Genomic DNA, 26,224 nt, shown 5'->3' with positions numbered 1-26,224 from the left:
ACCGCTCGCAGAGGGGTGCCAAATGATCTCCAAGCAAGATTTTCTGGAAAATTTCAGTTTTTATTTTGATCAATTTCTGGAAAATATATTTAAAATTAATAATTATTGTAATATAATTATTTATTTTCTTGATTTTTCTGCTAAAATGTGTAATAAAATCTCTCCATACAAAACATTCTTTCTGACCACTTTATTTCTCTAAAATAGAGATATATTTTTATTTTTTTTAAACGAAATGCACGTATAGCTCCCGCTTTTTATTTTAAAACGATAACCCGGCCTTGTCCCGAATTTTTTAAACATATCCAGTTTTCAGAAACCAATTCCATAGTCTGGAAATGACATTTTGGGAAACTCCTAATGCTTCCGCTACAGAGGATTGCGTTTGACTCTCCTGTAAACAACTGATAAGCTTCCTGGCTACAGATTCAATAAGTCACCAGACTGGGACACTGTATATTCCCTGCTACAAAGCATTCAATGTGTGTCAATTGTTTTTAATCTCTTACTACAAAAGGAAGGATGCAGGTCGCTCTTTACACCTTATCTGAAACACATAGTTTTCGACGTCACAGACTAAATTCGCATATTCCTAACTTTGTAAACATCATAATTTTCCTTTATAATCTCTTCTATTTCCTTTTGTCGAAAAGGTTGTCGATTATGTGAGTATTTCATACTGAACTCACAATATCCCCTAATTGTTTTGAATAGTAACTGTGACTGCAAGATGTTACTCCGCAGTATTAAAGAAACTGAACCTAAAACTCCTTTACGGATCTATGGAGAAAATGTTTTTCCAAACCTAAGAGTCACACTTCAAATACTCCTTACTATTTCAATTATCAAATGCTAGCTGTGAACCTTTGTTCAGCAAATTAAAATAAATTTTGACAGATTTACAATCAACGATGGGACAAGATCTCCTAAGTCTTGTAGCATTTTTAAATGTGTAAAGAGAAAAATTTGAAAGGATCAACTTTGATGAAGTTGTTGATAAAGTTGCTTCATTTAAGGTAAGAAAAATGTATACATAGTAATTAATTGTATTAATGTATTATACAGTAATATTATATTATTAATAAATATATCTACTTATCTATAATACATACAAAACTTTTAATTGTTTAAAAATTGTACTTTTTAAAAACAATTATACAAATATGTAAAATAAATAATACCGTTTACTAATTCTAGATCATCGTATGTCTGCTTTTATCGCTGACACAGATACCTTTCCAAATCCAATGCTAGTGTAGTTAGGTAGTGACTATTCTTAATATGTTTTAGAGTACTTTTTTTTAATCTCAGATTCAGCATTTTATTATTATTTGCATTATTTTCTTATTACGAAGATATTCTATAGATTATATTACTGTGTTTTTTTTGGGGGGGGCGCCAAAAAGGTATTTTGCCCCGGGCGCCAGTTATGCTCACTATGCCACTGCAGTCATAGATACCATCATTCTCAGTGTACGGTATGCAATAGCCAAGTTCTGGATATGCATGCCAACTTTGTTACTTTCCAGAAATCTCTTTTTTCGTATCTTTGACTGTCCTAACCATTTTCTTCATTGCATGACTTATTTCATTAACTTACTTAGAACTCATTTGCTAATGAATGAATTTACAAAAACATTTATATGAATAAATATAAAATTATGTGAAAATTCAGAGTTATAGCATAGGTTGTTCACTGAATAGTTGCAAAACTATGTTAGTGCACATAGGCAGTCTCAAAAGAGATAAACAAGGGTAGTGTCATATTAGAGACTCATCGAACTCGAGTTATATTCCAACCAAATATCATATATCAAACAATTTTTTTTAAAGTCCAAACAGGATATATACAAAGTTGGATTTATTTTAAAGCAGATGTATACTGAGATACCACAGTATAGTTAAAAACATATTACAGAAAATAATGTTTATGAATCATTTTCTTTAGAAAAATGGGGGGAAAACTGTTACAGACAAAGGAAAATCACACTGTTACAAAAATAATTATTTCATATATTTCTGTACATTCTTCTATTATATATTGAATAACTCAATATATATATACATAATAAGTTAGTTTATTATGATAAATGTATATATGCAATTTTTTATTTTATATTATATTATGATAAATATATATTTATAAGATTTTGCATAGTACAGGGTGATTATAATTAAAGTTTAAGTTTAAAAACGCTATAAAAAAGAACCACTGATGAAAATGATGTGAAATTTGAAAGGAATGTTATTGAAGAAGGCGGAAAGCGTATGGCAGAAGAAAAAATTTAGTTTCGAAAGTTAGCCACAGATGGCGCTGTAAGCGGCAGAATCACGACGAGAAATGATTCGTAAAACAACGGCTAAGGTGGAAGTTACACATTAAAACGTATTGACAAATTAGAATTGTTGAATAATTTTATTTGCATGACTGTACATATCACATCGAAAGGGACAAATCGGTTTCAAGAGTTTTGCGGCGACGTACCGCATAAGAACCATTCATCAAAGAAGTTCGGAACTGTCACGAGACTGGCGCAAAACATGTTCAATATGGTGTCCACCATTGTGTGCAACAAGTTGAAAGCGACAAACAGCATGTTCCACAACGGATCGCAGTGTCTCCGGGGTGATGTTCAGAATGTGTTGTGAAATGCGTGCCTTTAATTCCGCTAATTTGCAATTGGAGCACGGAACACAACATCCTTCAGATATCCCCACAGCCAGAAATCACACGGAGTAAGATCAGGCGATCGGGACGGCCAGGCTGTATGGAAATGACGGCTGATAATTCGAGCATTTCCGAAATGGCGCCTCAGCAGCTGCTTCACGGGATGTGCAATGTGCGGAGGAGCGCCATCTTGCATAAAAATGATTTCATCCACACATCTATGCTGTTGCAGAGCTGGAATCACGTGGTTGCGCAAAAGAGACGCATACCTCTGACCAGTGACGGTTGCGGTAACAGGACCGGAAGCACCCGTCTGCTCGAAAAAATATGGTTGTAGGATGAATGATGCCATAAAGCCACACCATACAGTGACCTTTTCAGGATGAAGTGGTACGGGGTGCGTTGCCAATGGATTTTCTGTTGCCCGTATTCGACAATTCTGGGTATTCACGTATCCTGTCAGATAGAAATGGGCTTCATCTGTCCACAAAATTTTCCACGGCCATTCATTATCCACTTCCATGCGAGCCAGGAATTCTAACGCAAACGTCTCCCTAGCTGTCAGGTCAGACGGAAGCAACTCCTGCACATAGCCAATTTTGTACGGATAGCATTGCAGGATGTTTCGTACAATTTTCAGCACCGTGCTCGTAGGCCTGTCCAATGTTCGGGCAATTCCTCGTGCACTGCACGGTTGCACACCACCGGCCGACCCCTCCTGTAATGCTGGGACCACTTCTTCAACTACCGTCGAATGCACTCGTTTTCTCCCTCTACCAGATTGCACATCAAACGAACCTGTCGTTTCGAATTTTTGCATCATTTTCTTTAGACCTACGACACTCATTGGACCAATGCCTTCTTTTATACCCTTCAGTGTCCTGAATTTTTGCAGAGCTACTCTTGCACAATCATCATTCTTGTAATACAGCTTTACCAGCAGAGCGCGGTCCTGCAGTGAAACACCCATGGCGAACGTCTGAGACGCAAAATGAGGAACAGCCTGATACCTGACGGCTTTATAACACTGAAATTTAACTAACATTTTAATTTACGTCTTCTTCCGCTTGCAGCGCCATCTGTTGCTAACTTTTGAAACTAATTTTTTTCTTCTGCCATACGCTTTCCGCCTTCTTCAATAACATTCCTTTCAAATTTGACGTCATTTTCATGAGTGGTTCTTTTTTTATAGCGTTTTGAAACTTAAACTTTAATTATAATCACCCTGTATATATACTACTTAATTTAATTAATTTTAGTAAGTTAATTTATTATGATAAAGTAAATGGACTATCAGTGCTATGAACAATAACCTTTTGGTGAACTTAACAAGCAAAACTAGCATCAAATTAAATTACATACAGGCACAAACAATAAAGAGGCCATTACTAGAAATTGAATTCATAATTATTGGCATTCACAGGCAAACACCAACTGTTATTGCTGTTCAGTTAGTTTTTAAAAGAAAATAAAATGAATGAAATAAACGTAGAAGAATAAAAAAATGACCGTAACCTTTATCTAATTACAAAAATTGATATAAAAACCACTTTTATAATTTTTCACACATTCTTACTTGTATTTTTCAATTGCTTTCAAAGATGCTTCAGGGTTGAAGCCTGCATAAGGAAAAATGCAGGTACTCTGGAATATAACAGAACACAGTGTACCAAGTACACTTCCAAAGCAATGAAAAAGAGGAACCTGGCAACAGATGATTGGTTTCTAAGGGAAGAGACCAATATTTGAATAGAACTTATGCTGTACACATCAGTGGAAAAACATATTTAAATGGGCAATTTATTGTTTTTGAAAGTTTAAATGCATCATAAAATATACCTTTATTGCAGTTGAAAGAAGATATGGTACTGAGTTACTCTTACAGAGGATTCACATGTCCTTGGGATGAACAATTTTGCCTGGATGCATAGTGATACACATTTTTAAAGTGAATAAGTGAATACAGAGGCTATTTGCACACTTTTTTAGACATTTTGCTTTGCGATAATAAAAAAACTTCAGCTTGAAAAAAAAATTTTTAATGCAACTACTATATTTTTGAAAGTATAAATTATCGTCTGCCACTTGACAGTGGATGGAAGACTATGTTTATGATCTTTCCGAAGAAAATTATTCATATCTAGTTACTAAAAAAAATATTGTGAAAGCCATGGTTTTTTCGATATCTGAAGCTACGATAGGTCATATTGTTAACAATAAAGGAAAAAAAGTCAAAATTTAGCTTCAAGTTCAAAAACTGTTCCAAATATATATCCAAGGAGAAAACGGAATGTTGCAAAAGTAAGATATTTAATGTTAAAAGAAAATCCGTTAAGTCAAAGGACAGTTACAAAATCATCAAAATGCTCAGTCTCAACTGTAAAATGATTAATGCTGATTTGAGTCTTTGAAAGGAGGAAAAACATATTTGCATCTTCTTTCTCCACCACCTACCGCAAAATGTAGAACGCGCTGCAGAATTCTTTATGAGAAACATTTATCCGGACAAAAATGGAAAAATCTTGTCATAATGGATGAAACTTGGTTGTACTCAAATGACTACGATAAAAAGAGATCCATTTATTGACATCAAAGAGGAGAACAAAACCTTAAAATATGGTTCAAGGAATCTAAAGAAAGGTTTTCTAAGGAATTTATGATTGTTGTTGGGTTTTCATATAACGGAAAATTAAAAATAAACAGAGTGAAGAAAAATGTCAAGATCAACTCCACATATTGTCGAAAACATATTTTATACCCAATTTTCAAATATGAAATAGATTCTTTTTACACGCAGTGCGATCAATCAGTCAAACTGCATCAAGACAAAGCAAGCAGCGACACCTCAAAATCTACCGTTAATCTCCTGGATAAAATGGAACAAGAAAAGGGTATCAAGGCCATGACCTTTCACTCAGATTCCTACTAAATCTCCTGATATATCACCAATGTATTTTTGCGCTTTGGTACTTTTAAAAAGCGGCTTGTCCAAATGTCCACCTACAACCACCTTAGACTTTGAAAAGCTGTTCGTGAGCAATGGGATTAAATACCTCTTTTGATACTACAAAAGGCTTTATTGTCTTTGAAATTACGGTGTAGAAAGATAGAGAGAATAAGGGTTATCAAATAAAATGCTTAAAATATAAAAATTATAGGTAAACTATTTCTGTAATTACAATGAAAATCGTCAAAAAAATGTGGAAACAGTCTTTGTATATATGCAAACACTTAACATGCATCTCTCAGAAAAGTAAGAAAATTCAGATTTAAATCCTAACTAATGCTCATGAAAATTTAATTTATCCCATTTGTCGCAAGGATGAAAAGTTTGTTTGACAGCCTAGAATACTTTAGACAAGAAGTTCACATTTTAAATCCATGCCCCAGTAACAACTTTTTTTTTTTTTTAAATTTTATTTTTTTATCAGTATTAAAAAATTTTTACGAGTTATTTTATTTTGAAAGAAAATTTATTCATGCAAAATATTTTTAAGGGAATAGCACAGAAACTTGTTTTAATTTTTAAAAATTTAGCTATAATTAAAAAATTTAGCTGGGCTTTTCAAGTTATGGATTCTGGAATATCAAACAGAGCCTTTTGATACATTGAGAGTATCACACGGGAAGGAAATATACAGATACATTGAGAGTATCATATGGGAAGGAAATGGGCTGACATTGGTGTCAGCTTATAGGAAGATTCCATCTCATGGTCTGACATCCACAAGTTAGGTAAGTCCATGGATAAGAAATAGTTGACCCATGCTAATGTCAGCTCCCTGAAGTCCTTTTCCCCCCTTTAGTAGACCTAGCTACACTACTTTGTGACTGGAGTCTGGTCAATTCCATTTTGCTAAAGGTTGCAAATGGTTGACAAAGGTTGCAAATGGTTGACAGGTATTCTGTACTCCAGTAACTCAAAAAATTAGCTTCAAGTTTCATCTAGAAGACAAAAACAAAGAACTTATATTACTTTGGAGTTCAAATATCAACAAATGGGAAATTCCTCTTCAGAAATAGTCAGAGTTAATGCCTGAAGATCTAGTAAATAAGTAGATAGTAGTTATAATAATTGAAAATTTAAATAAGCTTCAATTTAGAAAATTAAAGTTATTCAAAATTTAAAATTATTGTTTTGATGATTTTTATCAAATTTCTCTTCTCTGAATTTATATTAGCCTATCATAAACCATGAACATGCAGGAAAGCAGAATGAATTAAATTCTATTTTATACATTCTTCAAAACATAAGCATTGAGCAGGATCCAATTTGCAAATTTTAAATAAACTAAGACATGCTTTGCTACCTTAAAATCTATAATGTTACTACTCCAAGTAAAAGAAGTATTTAAATCACCATGCAATAAATCTTCCAAGACATGCTATAAAGATATCAACAGATAAATCTAATACCATACCTAAATGAATAATTTTGCATTAAAGCATATAATATATGACTTTAAAGTTAAGTAAAGTTTGAATATTAAGTAAAGTTGGAAAGACTTTAAAGAAAAGTTTAATAATTTCAAATTAAATTTACAGTAAGAATTTAGTCCTAAAAAATCCATACTTTTTGAAATTGTCTGGTTACTACAGTTTTTCTACAAGTCAGTCACTCAACATTTGGTTTATGGTTTAAGTTGCAGCCCAAAAGCAAATCATGAATCAGTTTATAACATACAACCCTAGAAGGTATCTAGTAAAACTGTTTAATAAGATAAAGCATTATTTAAATATCAGATGAAGAGATTGCTTATGGTAATAATCTATGAGCAACTCAGTAAAACCGTATTTTTGGGGTAGAAAGCAAATGGCATTTCTGAACTTTTGGAAGCCTTAGAGAGATTTAATATCCCACCAATTTTCAAAATATCATCTTTATCAAGAAATATTTTAAAGATAAAACTTTCTTATCATTAGGTACTGGTCATTTTAACAAAAGAAATATTGAGTTTTAGAAACTCAGTATACTTTACACATTTGACAAGTCTTTGGTAGTGTTCTACAATTCAGAACCTAAAAAATGACATTTTTTTCTTAATGGTAGACCAATTCTGCAAATTTTTACAGTTGTAGAATTATAACAAAAACCAGGCATTCTAATCAGTCGATAAATGGTGAATAATTTTTAATGAACTCATTCTCAAAGAGATTTTTGCCGTTAACTCAGTTTACTGTTCTTCCCTTTTCGAAATTCAAGTTTTTCTCTGTTTTCCAGCTTTTTTTCTAGTTCAGTAAATTTCGGTCATGAACTGATGTTCTGTAAAAAACAGTCCCTGCTATCGCTGATCACTACTTAATAATTCAGCTAATGTTATTCCAGTATAAATAAAATTGGATGGATTGCAATTCTCAAGGCAGTAGGACTATTTAGAAGTACAGATAGTAGGACAGTATCAGTAAAGTAGTAGGACTACTTACTCTTTTCTAACTCCGGGTTTGAAAAGGGATTTAAATCTATATGGAGAGCCTTTGATCCAAAAGTAAGCAACTGATGAGTCAGTACAGAATTATCAAAGCTTTCAATATTCTGCAGCAAATGTTACTTTTTTGTGTAATCAAGCAATTGAAAGAGTACCCATCAATTCAATATGCGATAAAGAAATAATTTTTAATGCAACAAATCTGCTTTTGGATGTCACAAAACTTGTAAATACCTTTCAGCTATTTGGCACTATATGCAGATTAAAAAAAATCTATTTGCCTTCTTGGAAGCATTTGATTAAAGAAAAGCACCTTTTAAAAAATAATGGGTATGTTGATGTTTAACATTTTAACATCATTGTACCAGTCATTCCAAGTTAGGCTTAATTTCTTTAAACGATATTCATCTGAATCTAATCCCAAACACCATACATCTTAAATTAAGCATTTAATCCTAAGTAACAGTAATTTTTTATTTTGTTTTAATTTACTGTATATTTCCAAAAATTTATTTTGCAATTGATAGATGATATTTATCATAGAAAAGTTTAGAACCCAAAATATTGGCATTTGGTACATTAAATAAAATGATGGTTAGTCACAATTTAAATTTTTATGTATGGAATTTGACTACCATCAAACCATAAAAACTGGCGAAGATCCCACCAATTGAGCCAATTGTTTCTTCAGAATTCTGAAGGAGCTAAGAGAACTAATTCCTCTTTATTTAATAACAGACAATATTACCTGCTTTGTTTCTGCACTTTGTAAGAAGGCTTTTGCTGATTAACTATTTTGTTAGGTCCTTCAATTTTACCATAACCCTTGTTTAGAACACTATGAGTACAACCTTCACACAAGTAGACCAGAAGAGAAACCCGCTAATGTGACAATGAAAATCGTAAAAACAACCTTGTATTTAGCGTTTCATAGTTGGACATTTAACCATAATTTTGACTTTGGGTCTGCAAAAATTATCCAAAAGGCTTCTTTCATAGATGAATTGGATTTCCTTGAGGCTTTTCACATTCACAAAGATTTAGCAGGTTTAGTTAATGATTTGAAGTCCAATCCAGTCCTTCCTAATGCCTTTAAAATTCTACTGTCTTAATTCAGTTATTTTTGCCGACAGATGGCGTTACCTCCTCACGTTTGGTACTACCAGAGGGTATAAAAATCCGTTCAGTGGTTGCTTTCCATTATTTGAAGTTCAGATTTTGAGTGTGAAGGTGCATTTGCCCCTCGCTCCCTATTTTAACTTCGCTAATTTTTCTTGTCCTTTAGGCTTGATCAGATAGCCTGGCTCAGTAAAAGTAGGCGGCCAGTGCAACTCTGATTAAAAATCCAGTTATAACCACGTGCAGTGCTGATAAGGACCACGTGTTTCTGAGAGTCCTCCTCCTTTATTTTCTTCTTTCTAGGTATTACTTTCTCCTGATGAGGAGGAACCTTTAGCTGCCCTCGAAATCGATTGAGTGTTTCATTATACTTACGCTAAATACAAGGTTGTTTTCACGATTTGATCTTCACACAAGTGTTTGTCAATCTAGTTTTATCAGCCATATTTAGCTGACCATATCATGCCCATTAATGCATATTTTTTTTAAACAGTAGGATTTCATAACTTTGAAAATAAACCACTGCTTGCCATTCTGTAAAATGTAGGTCCCAAAATTTAATCTTTTTTTTTTTTTTTTCAAAATGCAAGAAATAAATGCAACAGTAACACTTTATTTATATCCTTTTCATAAAAACAGAATGTTGTTTATTGAGAATCAATCAGGTTTAGATCTTATGAAAGCACAGATGTTGTGAGTTTGTTGCTACTTCACACTTATCTATAACCAATGCTAAATTGTCTGCTTGGGAACAATTTCATGGTTGACAAGATATTTCATGGTTGACATAAGTTCCCATTTTTATACATAACATATCGCTTTGATACATAACAATACAATGAAGAAAAATGTGTTTCATCTAACATTTAAAAGCTTCCCTTTTAAAGTTAAATCATGATAAGCAACCATTTATCCAACATAGTTTATTCTATTATGTATTTTTAATGTTTTCAGTAAGAAAAAAATAAAAAATATATTAATTTAAAAAAATTTGTGAATTACACAATTTTTTATGTTATTCATTAAAGAAAAAAAAAGAGCTTAAAAAGAGTTAAAAAAAAGAGTTAAAAAGAGCTTTTATGAATTAATTTCCCTTCAAGATAAAATAACATTAAAGAATTAACACTAAGGATAATAAACAGTTTTCCCAGCAAAAACTGGTTTTAAACTGCAGACTTCTTTTCTTTAAGCCCAGCACACTGCTCATCATATCTGGGTATGTAGCAAGCTGCATAATGAAATAATATGAATGTTGAAAGTTTAGCTTTGATGTTTTCATCTATTTTTTAGAGGTACATGCTAGGCATTTACCTCTGTAATTATGCAGAGTTGCAGAAAGTCAGCACACCTAAGACAATGTTTCCTCCCCCTTTTTTAGAGTTAATACGTTTCAAATTATTCAATATATTTTCCCAAAATATTACTTTTAAAATCAGTACATAGAGGTAATTATTAAGTATTAAAAATATTTAAGAAAACTGTAATGGATTATCATCAAATACTTAAATTAGAGAAAAGTCGTACTGAAGTAATGCAGCAAATGATGAATACAATTAACATTGCACAAAATTAAATTTCTACAGAAATCAAAAATTATCATTTGAAAATCTTAATAAACTGACATGTTTTATTAATGTCAGAGTATTATATTAGGCTAATATATATGGTATCAGTTAAATAACCCTCTTTCAATACAAATAGGACAAAAAGGACAAATAGAACAATAGCAGAAAGGTCAGATAAATATTTAGATTACATTATAAATTAGAATATGAAAATTCATACATGCATAAAGAAAACTTTTAAATGGTTCATTTTTAACACAAAGTTATAAAGGATAAATAGGAAATTACAAGGAGATTGTAACCAAGTCTTCTACCAGAAACTATAGCATTATTGATAAGGTTATGATGCGTGAGAGTTGCTCCCTTTGGAAAGCCAGTTGTACCCTAAAAATGTAGAAAAACCTATAGTTAATTAATTATAAAGGCCAAAATTTTTAACTTACTATTAAATGTAAAAAGAGCACAATGTATCCTTCAAGTAATACACGAAATATGAAATTCAGCATTATTTATTACAATTACTATTGTTTGCCATGATCAAACCGAGAATGCTATTTTTGCTAAAGCAGAAAATGTGCAATAGAATGGAATAATATTTCAAACAATACTGCATTTTGAGAAATTTGAGATCAGAAAGTAAATTAAAAGCCAGTGACTTAGTGTATTTAAATTACCTCAACAAGCCTTCAGGATGCATCCCATTGTTTAAAGCAGAATATAGGAGAAGAAATAATTATTATTTCTAGCTGTTTAATCAGGTTTGTTACCTTTTATAAGATTTGATATCACGTGAACACTACAAATTCATTCCTTTGATACCTAGATTTTCCACAGCCACTAAAGAATTTATGAGGAAAGATAAATATTATTGAACACATTGGCTGAATAATTAAAATATTATAAACTATTTTACTGTAGAGAAATAAAAAGGCTTCTGTAATAATACATGCCAATGATTATAAGTTACGGAGTGCCTATGGTTCAAAACCATGTACATCCACATCAGAAAAATATTTAAGTAGTGAACAGAAATAGGAAAACTGCATAATTGGTTATCATGATGCACATTAGCTTGAGAAAGTTTAGGGATAGGAAAAATCAAGTTTTGATTTTTTTTTTTTAGAAGTTTTATGATTTTAAACTTTTTTTTTTTTTTTGTATTTTTTAATTTTATATATTTTTTGGTATTATTATTTTTTAAATTTTATAACACATAAATACGGCACTAAAGCAAAAAGCGGAAAGAAAAGATTTTACAGATTAATAGGCTCATTGGCATATGGCACTAATCATAGTGAAGTAAAGATTAAATTTTCGTGATGAAATATCCAGGGCAGCGGGCATGATGTGATTAAATAGTGAACAGATTGATAAGAATGCAGAGGTGGCCACTTTTCAGTAATACTGGAGTAGGAGAATGGAAGACAGAGCATTTATTTCAAAAGTATTAGAATTCCCTTTTATACGCATATCGCCCAAGAAGGAAATATATAAAGGAATATTAGTAGGATCACTGAAAATAAAAAATTTTCCTTGGTTTCATCTACTAACTTTTATTAAAATGATGCTCATAATAGCTGCTTTGCCTTTATTGAGCATCCTGTACATGTATTTTACCCAGATGAATATTTACACATTTAATATATTGATAGGGACATAATTATTTATTTACTACATTACACAACAAAGATGATGTTTATCTTGTTTTGCAGAACTGGAAGAGCAGTAGTAATACATTACTTTGTAATTCATTTGTCCTAGAAGTCCTTCTTTCAACAATCCTGTCATTATAAGTTGATTTCCAAAATTAAATACTTTAAATTTTACACACATTAATCAAACCACAAAACAAACAATATTTATGCATTTTTATTTATGCATTAACTTTAGAAATATTCACCCAAAGAAATTAAAATTTCAAAATTAAAAGGGTGATGGGATAGCTATCTTAAATAGAACGTACTCTCAATTCTAAAAGCCCTATTCTGTACAGTCCCTCCCCCCCCAAAAAAAAACGTAAATGTAGAAACATTTATCTGCCAATAAGATAGTTCATAAAAAATACGTACTTCATAAACCCATATTCATATTAACATGAATCCACTGAAGATTGATTGCATGGACACAGTTAAGCTGATTGCATATAGTCAGCTCAATATAGTAAGTGTTGAGCAATTACAGTCAAAAGTCGTTAATTCGGACACCCATAATCCGGACCTCAAAGCTACAAACTTTTTGTGCATGAGTTGCATTGACGCATGCGCGTAAGACCTTTACGGCTGCGAATTTGCATGTGCGCGTGCGCAAAATACCTTTACGAATGCGCATTTAATGTATAACGGACTGTATAAGCTAAGCTCTAATTATCTATTTCAGTTAATGTTGCAGATTGCGTTGTTCCTTAATCTTCGAATTGGATCCGGCTTATTATTTGCAGACTGTTAGAGCAATTTTATAAAACTAAGCTTGAACTTTCGATTATGTCAAATAGAATTTCCGATTTATATTTACTAATATGTAACGGATCTACAAAGCGAAAGTATGTTTCAGAGTCCATTAAACAAAAAGTGGAATTGCTGCAAAAAATGGATAAAGGCATATCCTTTGTTTATCTAAACTTTGTTTATCTTTAATTGGAAGTTCATCTGTCAGCACTATCCTTATCTTCAGGGCAGATGTTTTTATTTTATTTGGCTTATAATTGCTTACTAAATGTAGTATTTCATTTCGATATACTCCGTCTTTGATATGATTTAAATCAAATGCCTCGTCATTATAATTCGCTTCCGATAGCGAAGAAAGTAACAGAGGTTGTTGAAAACGAAAAAATTTCGATTGACAAATTAGTCGGTATTCTCGACACAGCAATTATAGGACTTGAACAGCGGAACTTTGTAACTGAACAAGAAATTATGTATGTTTATAGAATTAAAGAGAATGTATTATCACATAAAAAATGAAGCAACTTAAACAAATTACATTAAAAGAAATGTTTAATAAAGTAAACAAATAAATATTAAGCTTTTTTTTTTTTTTTTTTTTTTTTTTTTTTTTTGTAAATATTGATACACTTTAGATCATAATTGTTCTTTATTTCGTAAATTACGGTTTCATATTTTTAATTTTAAAATTTCTTCATGCCATTTTACCAGATTTAAACTGATGATCTATAATCCGGAATCGCCGAAGTCCCGATGAGTCCGGATTAACGACTTTTGACTGTATATTCCCAGGAATAAACAAGGCAAATATTTTTATTCTCCTGGTGTGACACTCTAAGTTTATCTCTGTGTTTCACATCTTCACTGTCCACAGTTTGTTGATGTCCTTGCCACCAGTGTGACAGAAAACACTGCTTAACACATATTTTGTCCTACATATATTGTTATGGCATGCAGAGATAATCAAATCTTGCAAGACTCAAGACTTCTATCCTATCCCATTTAATACTTGTCAGTAAGCACTACCATGCATAAGGCTTAGAATAATTGTCTTAGATGGCTGGCTTATGATTTTCTAATGATTTTGGGAGTAGTTGTCTTACAAAGATGTTAGTTCTAAAATCTGCTGGTACTTTTTATAGCTGACCATCTTAGGGAGGTAACTGCCACAAAAGGTTTCATAACCACAAAAGGTTTCGTAAACAAATCTGAAAATTTTTGCATTAAAATTATTCTTTATTATTAAATATAGCAATAATCATCGCTACTGAAAACAAGAGTGTATATTATAAATAGAATGTTAAGCAAAAAATATGGGGCAGAAATGAAAACTTAAAATTACAAAATATAGTTTGAAAAACTGCAAAACTCCATAGAGAAACATAATACCGGAAGTAGAATTCACAGCTTCATTTAAATCATTGTTTGTTGTTGTTACATCGAAAACTTTGTCAATATTCATTAATAATAGAAATGCATATTTATCATATTTATTCAATTTTGACTAAAAATAATAAGGAACGATGGATAAATTAAAGATATACACAAGCACACAAGAGAGAGTAATAATAAAAATTAAGGGAAAAAAAGAATATGGAATATTGTTTTTTGCCATGGTCGGCACATACGCTGCCATTGTTAGGCTTACTAGAAGAAGCGAGTTATATATAGAAGATAGTTTTCAGAATGCTTGATTAATTCGCAGCAATCCCTCCTTTAACCATGCATTTGGAAAAAGGGTGGGAATTATACTTAGTTCACTTCTTAATATTAGGAATTTTGTTTTGGGCATTGGTTTTATGAAAATATCTGCAATTATGGAAATGTATTGTGGTATGTTACCTTATGTTATTTTATTCTTTTCCATTTCTCTCAAAAAAAAGTTTAACATTAACATATCTTACCTTCATATTCATTTTTCCATAGCAAATAAGAGATATTGTGGACTTATTGTCTTCAACTATCTTCAATAAGGGTGGGAATTATAGTTCACTTCTTAATATTAGGAATTTTGTTTTGGGCATTGGTTTTATGAAAATATCTGCAATTATGGAAATGTATTGCGGTATGTTACCTTATGTTATTTTATTCTTTTCCATTTCTCTCAAAAAAAAGTTTAACATTAACATATCTTACCTTCATATTCATTTTTCCATAGCGGATAAGAGATATTGTGGACTTATTGTCTTCAACTATCTTAATTGGTAATTTTTGGGGTACTCCAAAATCTTTACAAAGGCCATTTGAATTCTTGAGCAGCAGAGGCTGCAGAAGTAAGCTCAGACTCAATAGATGATAAGAAAACACAATTTTGTCTCTTGCGGACCAAAATATTGAGCTCTTTCTCAAGAAAAGTAAATTTTACCCGGCTGATCATCTGGTGGTTAAATAAGATGCATATTCAGCATTCGTATAACAGAAAAGTCTTGGTGGGCTATCATTTTGCAGGTAAATGTCCTTTGTAGAGTTCAGGTATTGGATGACTCTTAGAATTGTTTTCTACTCCTTCTCATTTAGAGATTAATATTTCCTGCTTAATAGGTCGAATGTCCTGGTCTAGTTACAGTGGCTATGCGTAAGGCTCCGATGGCTTGCCTATATTTGATATTGTCCATTGGTGGAGAGGCGTTATCTTCCCTTGGATAAGAAGTATTATCCATTGGTGTATAAGATGGCTTGTGGATATCTGGACAAAAAGTCTTCATCAATTTTTCTACTTTTGATGTTTGACTCAATAGGAACTTGTTGTTATCTCTTTTGATATTGATTATTAAGTAGTTTTTGATTTCTCCTAAGTCTTTTACTTCAAAGGATTCTTTGAGATATTTGATTAATTTTTTATCTTATCTTCGCTTTTACATGCTTAAGGACATCAACAACACAACAGCTTGTGTCATTTCCATCTTTCTTTAAAAACAAGCATGGATATGCAGCACTCTGTGAAAAGCTGCTCTTCTTTAACACTTCTGTAACTCCTTTATGATCTAACAGCCTGCTTTATGCCATAAAGAGATTTTCTCAATTTGCAAACTTTTTCTTGTCCTGATTGAATTGTTCCTTCCTGCTGTTGCATGTGTATTTCTTCTAAATTTCCATATAGGAATGCGGTAGTGATGTCTATATGCGTTATGTGCATTTTACCATATGCTGCAACAGCAAGAAAGGCTCTAATGGTTGTATGTTGAACTACTGGGGCAAAGGTATGGTCAGAATTAGTTCCAACTTTTTTTACTTTAACCTTTTGTGACTGTCCCACATTGTAATGAATGACTGTTACATCTTCGTTTTCTTTCAGCTTGAAAATCCATCGATACCCAAAAGGTTTTTTTCCTACAGGAAGATCAGCTTGATAATAACTTTTATTTTGGCATAAGGAATTGATTCCTTTATCAATAGTGAGTAACCCTTTTACTTTTTCTTCAGAATTTAGCTTATCCAAGTCCTTAAACTTCTCAGGTATGTTTTTAGTTATGTTTGTTAAAAATTCTAGACCTTCTGGTAATTTCCCCTTCATTTTCCTTTCTGATTGTTCTGGCTCTTTTTCAGATTTTATTTTAGATTTTTTTCTCAGTTTTTTCATCATTCTAATTATCTTAACCTTTGGATGGAGTGAAATTTCAATATTTTCATTCGTGGATGACTTTTCGAAAAATATTATACTACTGACAATTATATGGTTTTTGGCTGTATGAATTCTATAGCTCTTTGATCATTGATTGTTGATCGTAACTGACAAAAGTTCCTTTATTTGCTTTGTAGTATTATTTTCTTTGGTTTTCTTTACGTACATATGTATACGCTGAGCAACCAAATTTTTTACATGAGCTAGATTAGGTTTTCTTCCTCTCCATAATTCATAGGGGCTCTTATTACAAGCTCTACTTGGAAGATGGCTCTGGATGTAATTTGCTGTGTTAAGAGCTCCATCCCAGAATTTGTTTGAAAGTCAACCTTGGGACAGCAGACACCTGGCCATCTCAGTGAAGCTTCTATTTTTTCTTGCACTCACACAATATTGAGGAGGTGGAAAGGAAACATTAAATTGATGTTTGATGCCTTTACTATTGAAATTCCTCTATTTCTTTGCTAGTTTATTCACTGCTGTTATCGATTCACAGAGTCTGTATGGTTCTTCCAAATTTGTTTCTTGTTATACCAACAAAGTCTTTTAATTTACTAAGACATTCACTCTTTTTAGTGAGAAAATAGATTATGGTGTATCTAGTAAAGTCATCAATAAAGGTTATAAAATAAAGTTTTCCCCAAATATTTAGAGTGGGCATGGGCCTGTAAATGTCATTATATATAAGTTCAAATAGTTTGCTTGCATGAACACTAGCAACTTTTGGATAAGAAATTTGCAGCATTTTATTCTTTATACATTCTGAACAGCTATCATTATGACTGCAATTATCTAAATTTTTCCTTTAGAAAGATTTTCTCTTATTAATTGTCTGATTCCATCTTAACTTCGATGGTTTAAGCTTGAATGCCACATTTGTATACAGTTTTTATTTTTACATTTTACTGCAATATTAATGTTTTCTGGATTTTTATTTAGAATAATATTACATAAACTATTTTCACCAGAATACACCTACATAATTATTTGGCTATTCTTTTTGATGAAAGAAATTTCTTTTTAAAAACTATCAGAATATCCCTTATTAGCAATTTTCTTAATGGAAGTTAAATTCCTGTTTAAATCAAGAACATAATGAATATTAGTCAATCTAATTTTCTGCAATTTGCATGCATCCTCTAAATCAAAGTCAACAAATTTTCTACCCTACGAATATAAAAGTTTCCCATCTACTAAATTTATTTTTGCTTATAAATCATCATACATAAACTCTGTAAACAAATTTTTATCTCCTATTAGGTGACTACTTGTGCCAGAATTGGCATACACAATTTTTGTATTTATGATTTGTTCTGAGCAAAACCGTGGAGTAATTATTAAGCCCTTTACGTAGACAGTACTTTCGAGTGGTGCTGATTGAGACCTACCACTCAATTCACAGCTTCTTTCATTAGAAGCGTCAGAGGTCACACAATGTTGGTTCGATTTTCTAACATGTTCGGTGATGAGACTTTCTGATTTTGAGCTGTCAGGATAAGAATTTTTTTTTTTTTTTTTTTTTTAATTTAAAACAACACTCACAAGTACGACCACTGCGTTTACAAAAGATACAAAATTTACCTGGCCTATTACTACTTGAATTTTTGCATTTATTGCAAATTTAAATGCCGTTGAAGAATTAAAACTTCAATCTGCTTGTTATTCTAGTCTTCTATTGTTTTGTCAGAGAGTTTCCTTTTTATGAGATCTGCAGTTATAAGCGTTTCCTCTCTTGCTTTTAGGACAGTTATCAGAGTATTGTATGATTCAGGTATTGAAACTAACAAAAGTGCGGCTACATGCTGAACCAGAACATTGTTATCAATAGCTTTCAGTCTTTCTACTAAGTCCATCACATGAGTGGTGTGCATGATCTTATCACAGTGTTCAGGCATTTTTATGGAATACCATTTTCTCAGAAGATATAATTTACTGCTCAAACTGGAGCGCTCCTGAACTGACTTTGATTTCTGCCACGTACCAGCGGTAATCTAATGTGGATAATCTGAGAGTCATCAATGCATAGATTTATTTTGCCCCGTACTTGTTTATCCCTCTTTAGAATCCACTATCAAGTTTAGGAGTTGGGGGAGAAGAAAGATCATCCTACTCATCATGCATTAAAGGCACTTGAATCTTGAATTTGCAAGCAGCATAATTTTTAGAATTTAGTTTTGTTATTTGCATTGAATCTATAAGACTTGGCTACAATATTATTATGACAAATATTATTAGTTCTTGTTTAGCAGTTTCAGAAAATTTATACATTATATGCACAATTTTTAATTTTAGTTCCTGGATTTATGAACTTGAATCATCATTTTCATAATCAATGAAGAAAAGATAGCAATCTTTGCTTACCTTTTGTTCATGGGTCTGGCAGCATAAGTTAAATCTCCAAAATAAAATCTTATAATGAGGGATGCGTACTTAATATTAACGCCAATACAGCTGCAGATTTGGCAGTTTTTAAGTGCAGCCAATCTACATCTAAAATTTGTGCGACAAATCATAAATGAAAACACTTTATTTAAAATCAATCAGATTTCGGTGGAAAATGGGCCGATATAGAGTTTAATATAGATTCAATCTGCTGTGGTGGCGTTAACACGTAAGTACCAAGGGATGTTTCATCATGTATCCATTAATAATAAGAATGGATATATTTATACACAAGTCACATTTATTCAATTTTGACAAAATAATAATAATTGATGGATACATTAAAGATATATACAAGCACACAAGAGAGATTAATAATAAAAAAGAACAAGGGAAAAAAAAAAGATCAAGGGATATAATTTTCAGCCATGGCTGGTGCATGACTTGTTTGATTTGATGACTATTGCTAGGGTTACTAGAAGAAGTGAACTACAAAAGACATTTTTCAAAATGCTTGATTAATTTACAGCAAATATTTTGGGGATGAGAAAATGCTTCTGATGCCATATTGAAAGAAATTGTAAAAAATATGATTGCCACGAAGTTTATGTGAGAAATAAACATGAACACAGCAATAATCCTAATGCTAATTTAGCATTTACAAAATGAAAGCTCTAATAATAAGAAAGTAACAAAATATATTTTTCATTACTCAAAAAGAGGATATAAGCATTTTAAATAATTAAAGAATAGCTTATCATATGATAAATAACTTTTCATCTATTAAGATACACTATAATATTTAAAAATGAAGATTTTGATCCATAAGATAACCCACACAGATGAAATAAATTGAACATTAGTACATAAAAATAATAAAATTTTAATATTAATGCTTTAAATTGTTACTTACAGATGTAAACTGAATATTAATAGGATCATCAAATTGTATCAGTTTTTCCAGGTTTGCTAATGCTTTATCACTATCAGAATTTCCAGCATTCATAACATCACTGAACAAGAGGATTCCACTTTGAGAAAAACAAGGAATTATTAAGCATATTAAATATTTATTAATTATTTTATCATTTCAAATTTGTATGTATGTGTAGTTTATGTAATTATTAATGACAAATTTCAACGACAACATATCATCATTTAAAATCTAGCAAAGTACTTTTAAAGATAAGCGAGATAAAATAATTTACACCATAATAGATAATGCATCTTATAAAATTACCAATACATATCATTACAATTCTACTTTAACTAAATTGCCTTAGCATAGTAACTGAATATTTCAGAACCATGCTTCTGAAACAAATATATTTTGCTTTAGCAGCATGGTTCTGTATTTATTTCAAACAAACTGCTGTGGCTTAAGCTATGTCTATATGAAAATAAAATTAAGATAAAGAATAGATACTTTGAGAACTATTTTATTTAACAAAAAGTAAACATTTAGCAAACTGCAAAATAAAAATAAACTTTGTAACAATAAAGATGAATATAGTTACATTTATAGTTACATAGTTAAACACATAGATGAAACATAATTATATAGTTATGGCCTTTCTCAAATATAAAAAAGGGAACTCTAAAACAAAATAATTCATGATCTTTCATGCATATGCATCAAAATGAATTTCTTGTAACAAGAAAGAAAATATATTGTTTTAAATTAGCATATATTAATTCTTTTCAAATTGGCAATATATAATTAAAAATATTATCATATTAAAGTACACAATACAAAGATCTTTTTAATTTTTCTTTACATTGGAAAAACAATGAAGTAGAATTTCATATTAAAAAAATTATAGTTAAAATAAAAACAAACAGATTGAAGAAAAGGATAGAATGGGATTTCAAATTAAAAGAAAAGAGTAAGCAAACTGGAAAAAAGATAGAATGAATTTTCAAATTAAAAGAAGAAAATAAGCAAAATGAAATTTAAAAAAAAAAAAAAAAAGGATAGAAGGATTTTTAAATTAAAAGAAGAAATATTAATTTAAATAAAAATTAAGCCAGTTTTTATTTTTAAGATATATAATATTGTACTTAAAGGCAAGTTAAAATTATTAAGCTGCCAAAATGGAATATCTTAGCCATTTTTACTTACTCTTTTGAATCCTCAGAAATCATGATAACTGTTTCTAAACTTGGAATACTGTAAAATAAAATATAGTTAAATAAAGAAACTACATTTTAATTAAAATAAAGTTTTCAGATAATTATAAAAATCTTACTTATGACTTTTAAGTCTACCAGCTGCACTTTTAGGCAGTTCAGGTGCAATTTCACATAACAGTTTATAAAAATTCTGAGTTTTTAATATGTCCCATGTTATGAGGGCTTTGCATTCCATCTAAAAAGTCACAGAACAGAATCAAAGAAAATCTTAAAAAATTAAGAACATCGAAATAAGTTATACTAATTAAGTTAGTTAAAGTAAATATTTTAATTTATAATTACATATTACCTTACAAATGCTTTATCAAAGTAATAAAGTCTTACAGTATATTACTTCATCATTCGTAATAAACAAATAAATAAAACAACTTTTATTAAATATTTATACAGTCGTTACCAATATCTCACTTCTCTTAGAATCCTTTGATTTCAAACTCGTCGACATTTTCTAAAGCCAAGCAACTTTTATGATATTATAATAATATTTTTATAATTTTTTTTTATTATTTATTAGAATCAGATCACTGTAATTTACATTTATTTGCATTCAAAATCATTTCCAACACAAATTTTAAGTTTAGAATTATTAAAAAATTGTTTTATGAGACAAGAGAAAAAACCCATACAGCTTCTCTCACCTCTACATACAAATAAGTAACAATAAAGAAAAATAAATAATATTTTCTACTCAAACTGATATATGAAAGCGTATGCCCATTAAAAATAATTCAAGACTCACTATTTCTCTCATAAGAAATAAAATTGTCCTAAACTACATAATTCAATGTCAAGGTTGTAATATATTGTAAAATATAATAAAATTGTAATATACAGTCAAAAGTCTTTAATCCGGACTCGTCGGGACTTCGGCGATTCCGGATTATCGATTTTTCCGGATTATAGATCATCAGTTTAAATCTGGCAAGATGGCATGCAGTAATTATAAAATTAAAAATATGAAACCGTAATTTATAAAATAATGAGCAATTATGATCTAAAGGGTATCAAAATTTACAAAAAAAAAAAAGCTTAATATTTATTTGTTTACTTTATTAAACATTTCTTTAAACGCGCGCATGCTTACCTTACGCATAGCCGAAATTAGAAAATTGCAACCAGAAAACTATTTGATTTGTATTCGTGATATTTATAATGACGAGGAATTTGATTTAAATCATATCAAAGACGGAGTACATCGAGATTAAATACTACATTTAATAAGGAATTATAAGCCGAATAAAATAAAAACATCTGCTCTGAAGATAACGATAGTAGAGACAGATCAACTTCCAGTTCATTGCGCGTCGCGACGTCCCCCCCCCACGCAGAGCAGCGTGAAAATGATAAACAGATTTCGGAACGGTTAGATAAACAAAGGATATACCTTTATCCATTTTTTGTAGCAATTCGTTTTTTGTTTGATGGACATCGAATCATACTTTCGTTTTCTAGATCCTTTGGGAGCTCCAGCATCGGAAATTCTATTTGACATAATCGAAAGTTCAAGCTTACTTTTATAAAATTGCTCTTACAGTCTGCAAAAAATAATAAGCCGGATCCAATTCGAAGATTAAGGAACAACGCAATCATCAACATTAACTGAAATAGATAATTAGATAATTTTAGCTTATGCCGTCCGACGCGAAAACGTATTCTGCACTTGCGCAGACGCATGTGCGCAGTCGTAAATGTCGGACGCGTAAAATGCCTATGAGCATGCGTCAACGCGGCGCATGCGCAGAAAGATTTTAGCTTTGAGGTCCGGATTATAGATCATTCTGGATTATGGGTGTCCGAATTAACGACTTTTGACTGTATAATAAAATTGTGCTAAAGTACATAATATTCTGTAAGTTTCTATATCAAGGTTGTAATATATTGTGAAATTTAACGAAAAAATGGCTGAAATGATCATGAAATTGAATATTAATTTATATTTTGCAAATAGTTTAAAATAATAGATTAGCATAAAATTCCAATAAATAACATTTGCTTTTCTACTCAAATTGATGTACACACATTAAAGAAGTGCTTTTCTGAAAAGGTAATAAAATTGTCATAAACTACATAACATTGTGTGTTTCTGTATCAAGGATGTAATACACTGTAAAATTTTAAGAATGGCTCAAATGATCATGAAACTGAATATTAGTTAATATATTTTAAATAAATTAATAGATTAGTCTAGTAGGATATGTTTTTTAGCTTTTCTGCATTTCACTGGACACTCAGAATTTCAATGAAACTTTTGTAACTAATCAGTATTTTACATTAGAAAAATAATCTTTAACTACATGCAAAACAAATTCAAAAATCACAGTTAAACCATACAAGACCCACTTTCAGGTTCGTATGTTTAGGTTCAAAATTTAGGTTTGACCCACATTAATTTATAAAACTTCTTTAAAAACCACAAATAAAAATTATATACTCACCTAAAGTTCTGAAAAAAATTCATATAAATTTTTCCGCAGAATTTTAATATACAGTCAAAAGTCGTTAATCCGGACTCGTCGGGACTTCGGCGATTCCGGATTATCAATTTTTCCGGATTATAGATCATCAGTTTAAATCTGGTAAGATGGCATGCAGAAATTACAAAATTAAAAATATGAAACCGTAATTTATGAAATAAAGAACAATTATGATCTAAAGGGTATCAAAATTTACAAAAAGAAAAAGCTTAATATTTATTTGTTTACTTTATTAAACATTTCCTTCAATGTAAGTTGCTTCGATAATACTTTCTCCTTAATTCTATTAAACAGACATAATTTCTTGTTTAGTTACAAAGTTCCGCTGTTCAAGTCCTATAATTGCTGTGTTGAGAATACCGACTAATTTGTCAATCAAAATGTTTTCGTTTTCAATAACCTCTGGGTCACTTTCTTCACTATCGGAAGCGAATTATAATGACGAGGAACTTGATTTAAATCATATCAAAGACGGAGTATATCGAGATGAAATACTACACTTAGTACGGAATTATAAACCAAATAAAATAAAAACATCTGCTCTGAAGATAAGGATAGTGCTGACAGATCAACTTCCAATCCGCAGCGTGAAATTGATAAACAGATTTCGGATTTCAAAACATACTTTCGCTTTGTAGATACAAATTACATATTAGTAAATATATATCGGAAATTCTATTTGACATAATCTTTCTAATCTATCATAATCTAATAATGACGTTTATGCCCCCCCCCCTCTGCCGCAGAGTAGCGTGAAATTGATAAACAGATTTCGGATTTCAAAACATACTTTCGCTTTGTAGTAAATATATATCGGAAATTCTATTTGACATAATCAAAAGTTCAAGCTTACTTTTATAAAATTGCTCTAACAGTCTGCAAAAAATAATAAGCTGGATCCAATTCGAGGATTAAGGAGCAATGCAATCTGCAACATTAACTGAATTAGATAACTTTAGCTTAGTGTATAACTCCGTTACACATTAAACGCGCATGCGCACAAACATATTCGCAGCTGTAAGGGTCTTATGCGCTCTCGTAAACGCCTGTGCGCATGCGTGAACGCGACGCATGCGCAGAAAGTTTGTAGCTTTGAGGTCCGGATTATAGATCATTCCGGATTATGGGTGTCCGAATTAACGACTTTTGACTGTATTTATTATCACACAAGTATTTTGGACAATGAATGAAATCTTTTAGATCATTTTGAAAATGAAGTTATATTATTTATCAAAATTTATTTATCCTAAATACAATACTATCTAAATCATTCCCAATTTAATTACAAATAAATATAAAATAAAACTGTAGTCATATTTCAACTATTTTTGAAAAGTTGTAACGAATGTTTTTGGCCAAAAAGCATTCTCAATAAAGTTAGAAAAAAACAAAATGAAAGCAGTAACTTTAGTGCAGGTAGTAATCACCACCCAAATCTATGATTTGCTGCCAACATTTTGGTAGTTTTTCAAAACCTTTGGCAGAGCAACTTGTGGCCACAAGTCCAGAAAAAGAGCAACCTCATTTCGGATGTTCTGTGTAGAACAGAAGATAGCACCAGCAAGATGTAGCTGCAGGTGTGAAAAAAGGTAGAAGTCCAAGAGAGTGATGTCAAGACCATATAGTGTGGCAAAGAATCCCCTTCGAGTCCATGCGGAATACAGCCGGTGAATGCAGACACATGTGGTCTTGCATTTTCTTGATAGAACATCACCTTTTTGTACCAGAACTTATTTTGATGTTTTTCCTTGATAGCAGAGTCAACACGGACTAGCTTCTCCCTGTACACCTTACTGTCCAGGGTTTTACCATTTTCCAGATACTCTTCATGGATCTACTACAAATCCACCAAATACAAAGCATGATCTTTTTGTTAGTCAAATTGCACTTTGCGACGCTGCTGACGGGCTCACCGGACATAGGCCAACCCCCGTTTCACCCTATGTTGTTGAAGTAAATCCACTTTTCATCACAAATGATGATCTGATCCAGAATTACATTGATATTCGAGGAGATTAGTGTAGGTCGAATATGTCTGTCCTTATATGCTTGAGTCAGCTCATGTGGCACCAAGTGATTGAACTTGTATATCAAGTTTATGCAATGCATAGTGTGACTAATGGACATGGCACTAATGTCTAACTCCTCAGTATGCTCTTGAGTGGTTGCATACTGATCTTCTTACAAAAAGTTCTTGCAAGTAGGCCTCATCAACATCAGTAGGTGGCCAGAGCTTCTGGAATGTAATTTTGGTACCGAAAGTTGTTTGTGAAGTTTTGGTACCGAAAGTTGAAAAACAAGAATGTTTTTCAACTTTCGATACCAAAACTTCAC

The 26,224-nt window shown here is 31.3% G+C and overlaps 1 protein-coding gene across 3 annotated transcripts in view; it reads right to left on the bottom strand.

Annotated features, from left to right (window-relative positions):
• Positions 1–26,224, bottom strand: part of LOC118199051 (medium-chain acyl-CoA ligase ACSF2, mitochondrial-like) — a 97,386-nt gene that overhangs the window by 46,751 nt on the left and 24,411 nt on the right. For all 3 annotated transcript variants that reach the window (XM_085820646.1, XM_085820647.1, XM_085820648.1), the window contains 5 exons: positions 21,473–21,591; positions 21,346–21,393; positions 20,137–20,254; positions 11,067–11,162; positions 4,245–4,393 (listed from right to left, as the gene is read on the bottom strand). In XM_085820646.1, coding sequence (XP_085676772.1) covers positions 4,245–4,393; positions 11,067–11,162; positions 20,137–20,254; positions 21,346–21,393; positions 21,473–21,591 — 530 coding nt within the window. The remainder of the gene's footprint in view (positions 1–4,244; positions 4,394–11,066; positions 11,163–20,136; positions 20,255–21,345; positions 21,394–21,472; positions 21,592–26,224) is intronic.

This window comes from Stegodyphus dumicola, chromosome 7 (genome assembly GCF_044657685.1).
Source record: "Stegodyphus dumicola isolate Sdum_Otavi_A_Nest chromosome 7, ASM4465768v1".
Classification (NCBI taxonomy): Eukaryota; Metazoa; Arthropoda; class Arachnida; order Araneae; family Eresidae; genus Stegodyphus; species Stegodyphus dumicola.
The sequence above is the reverse complement of the archived record's forward strand: the minus strand, read 5'-3'. Positions and strand labels throughout refer to the sequence as shown.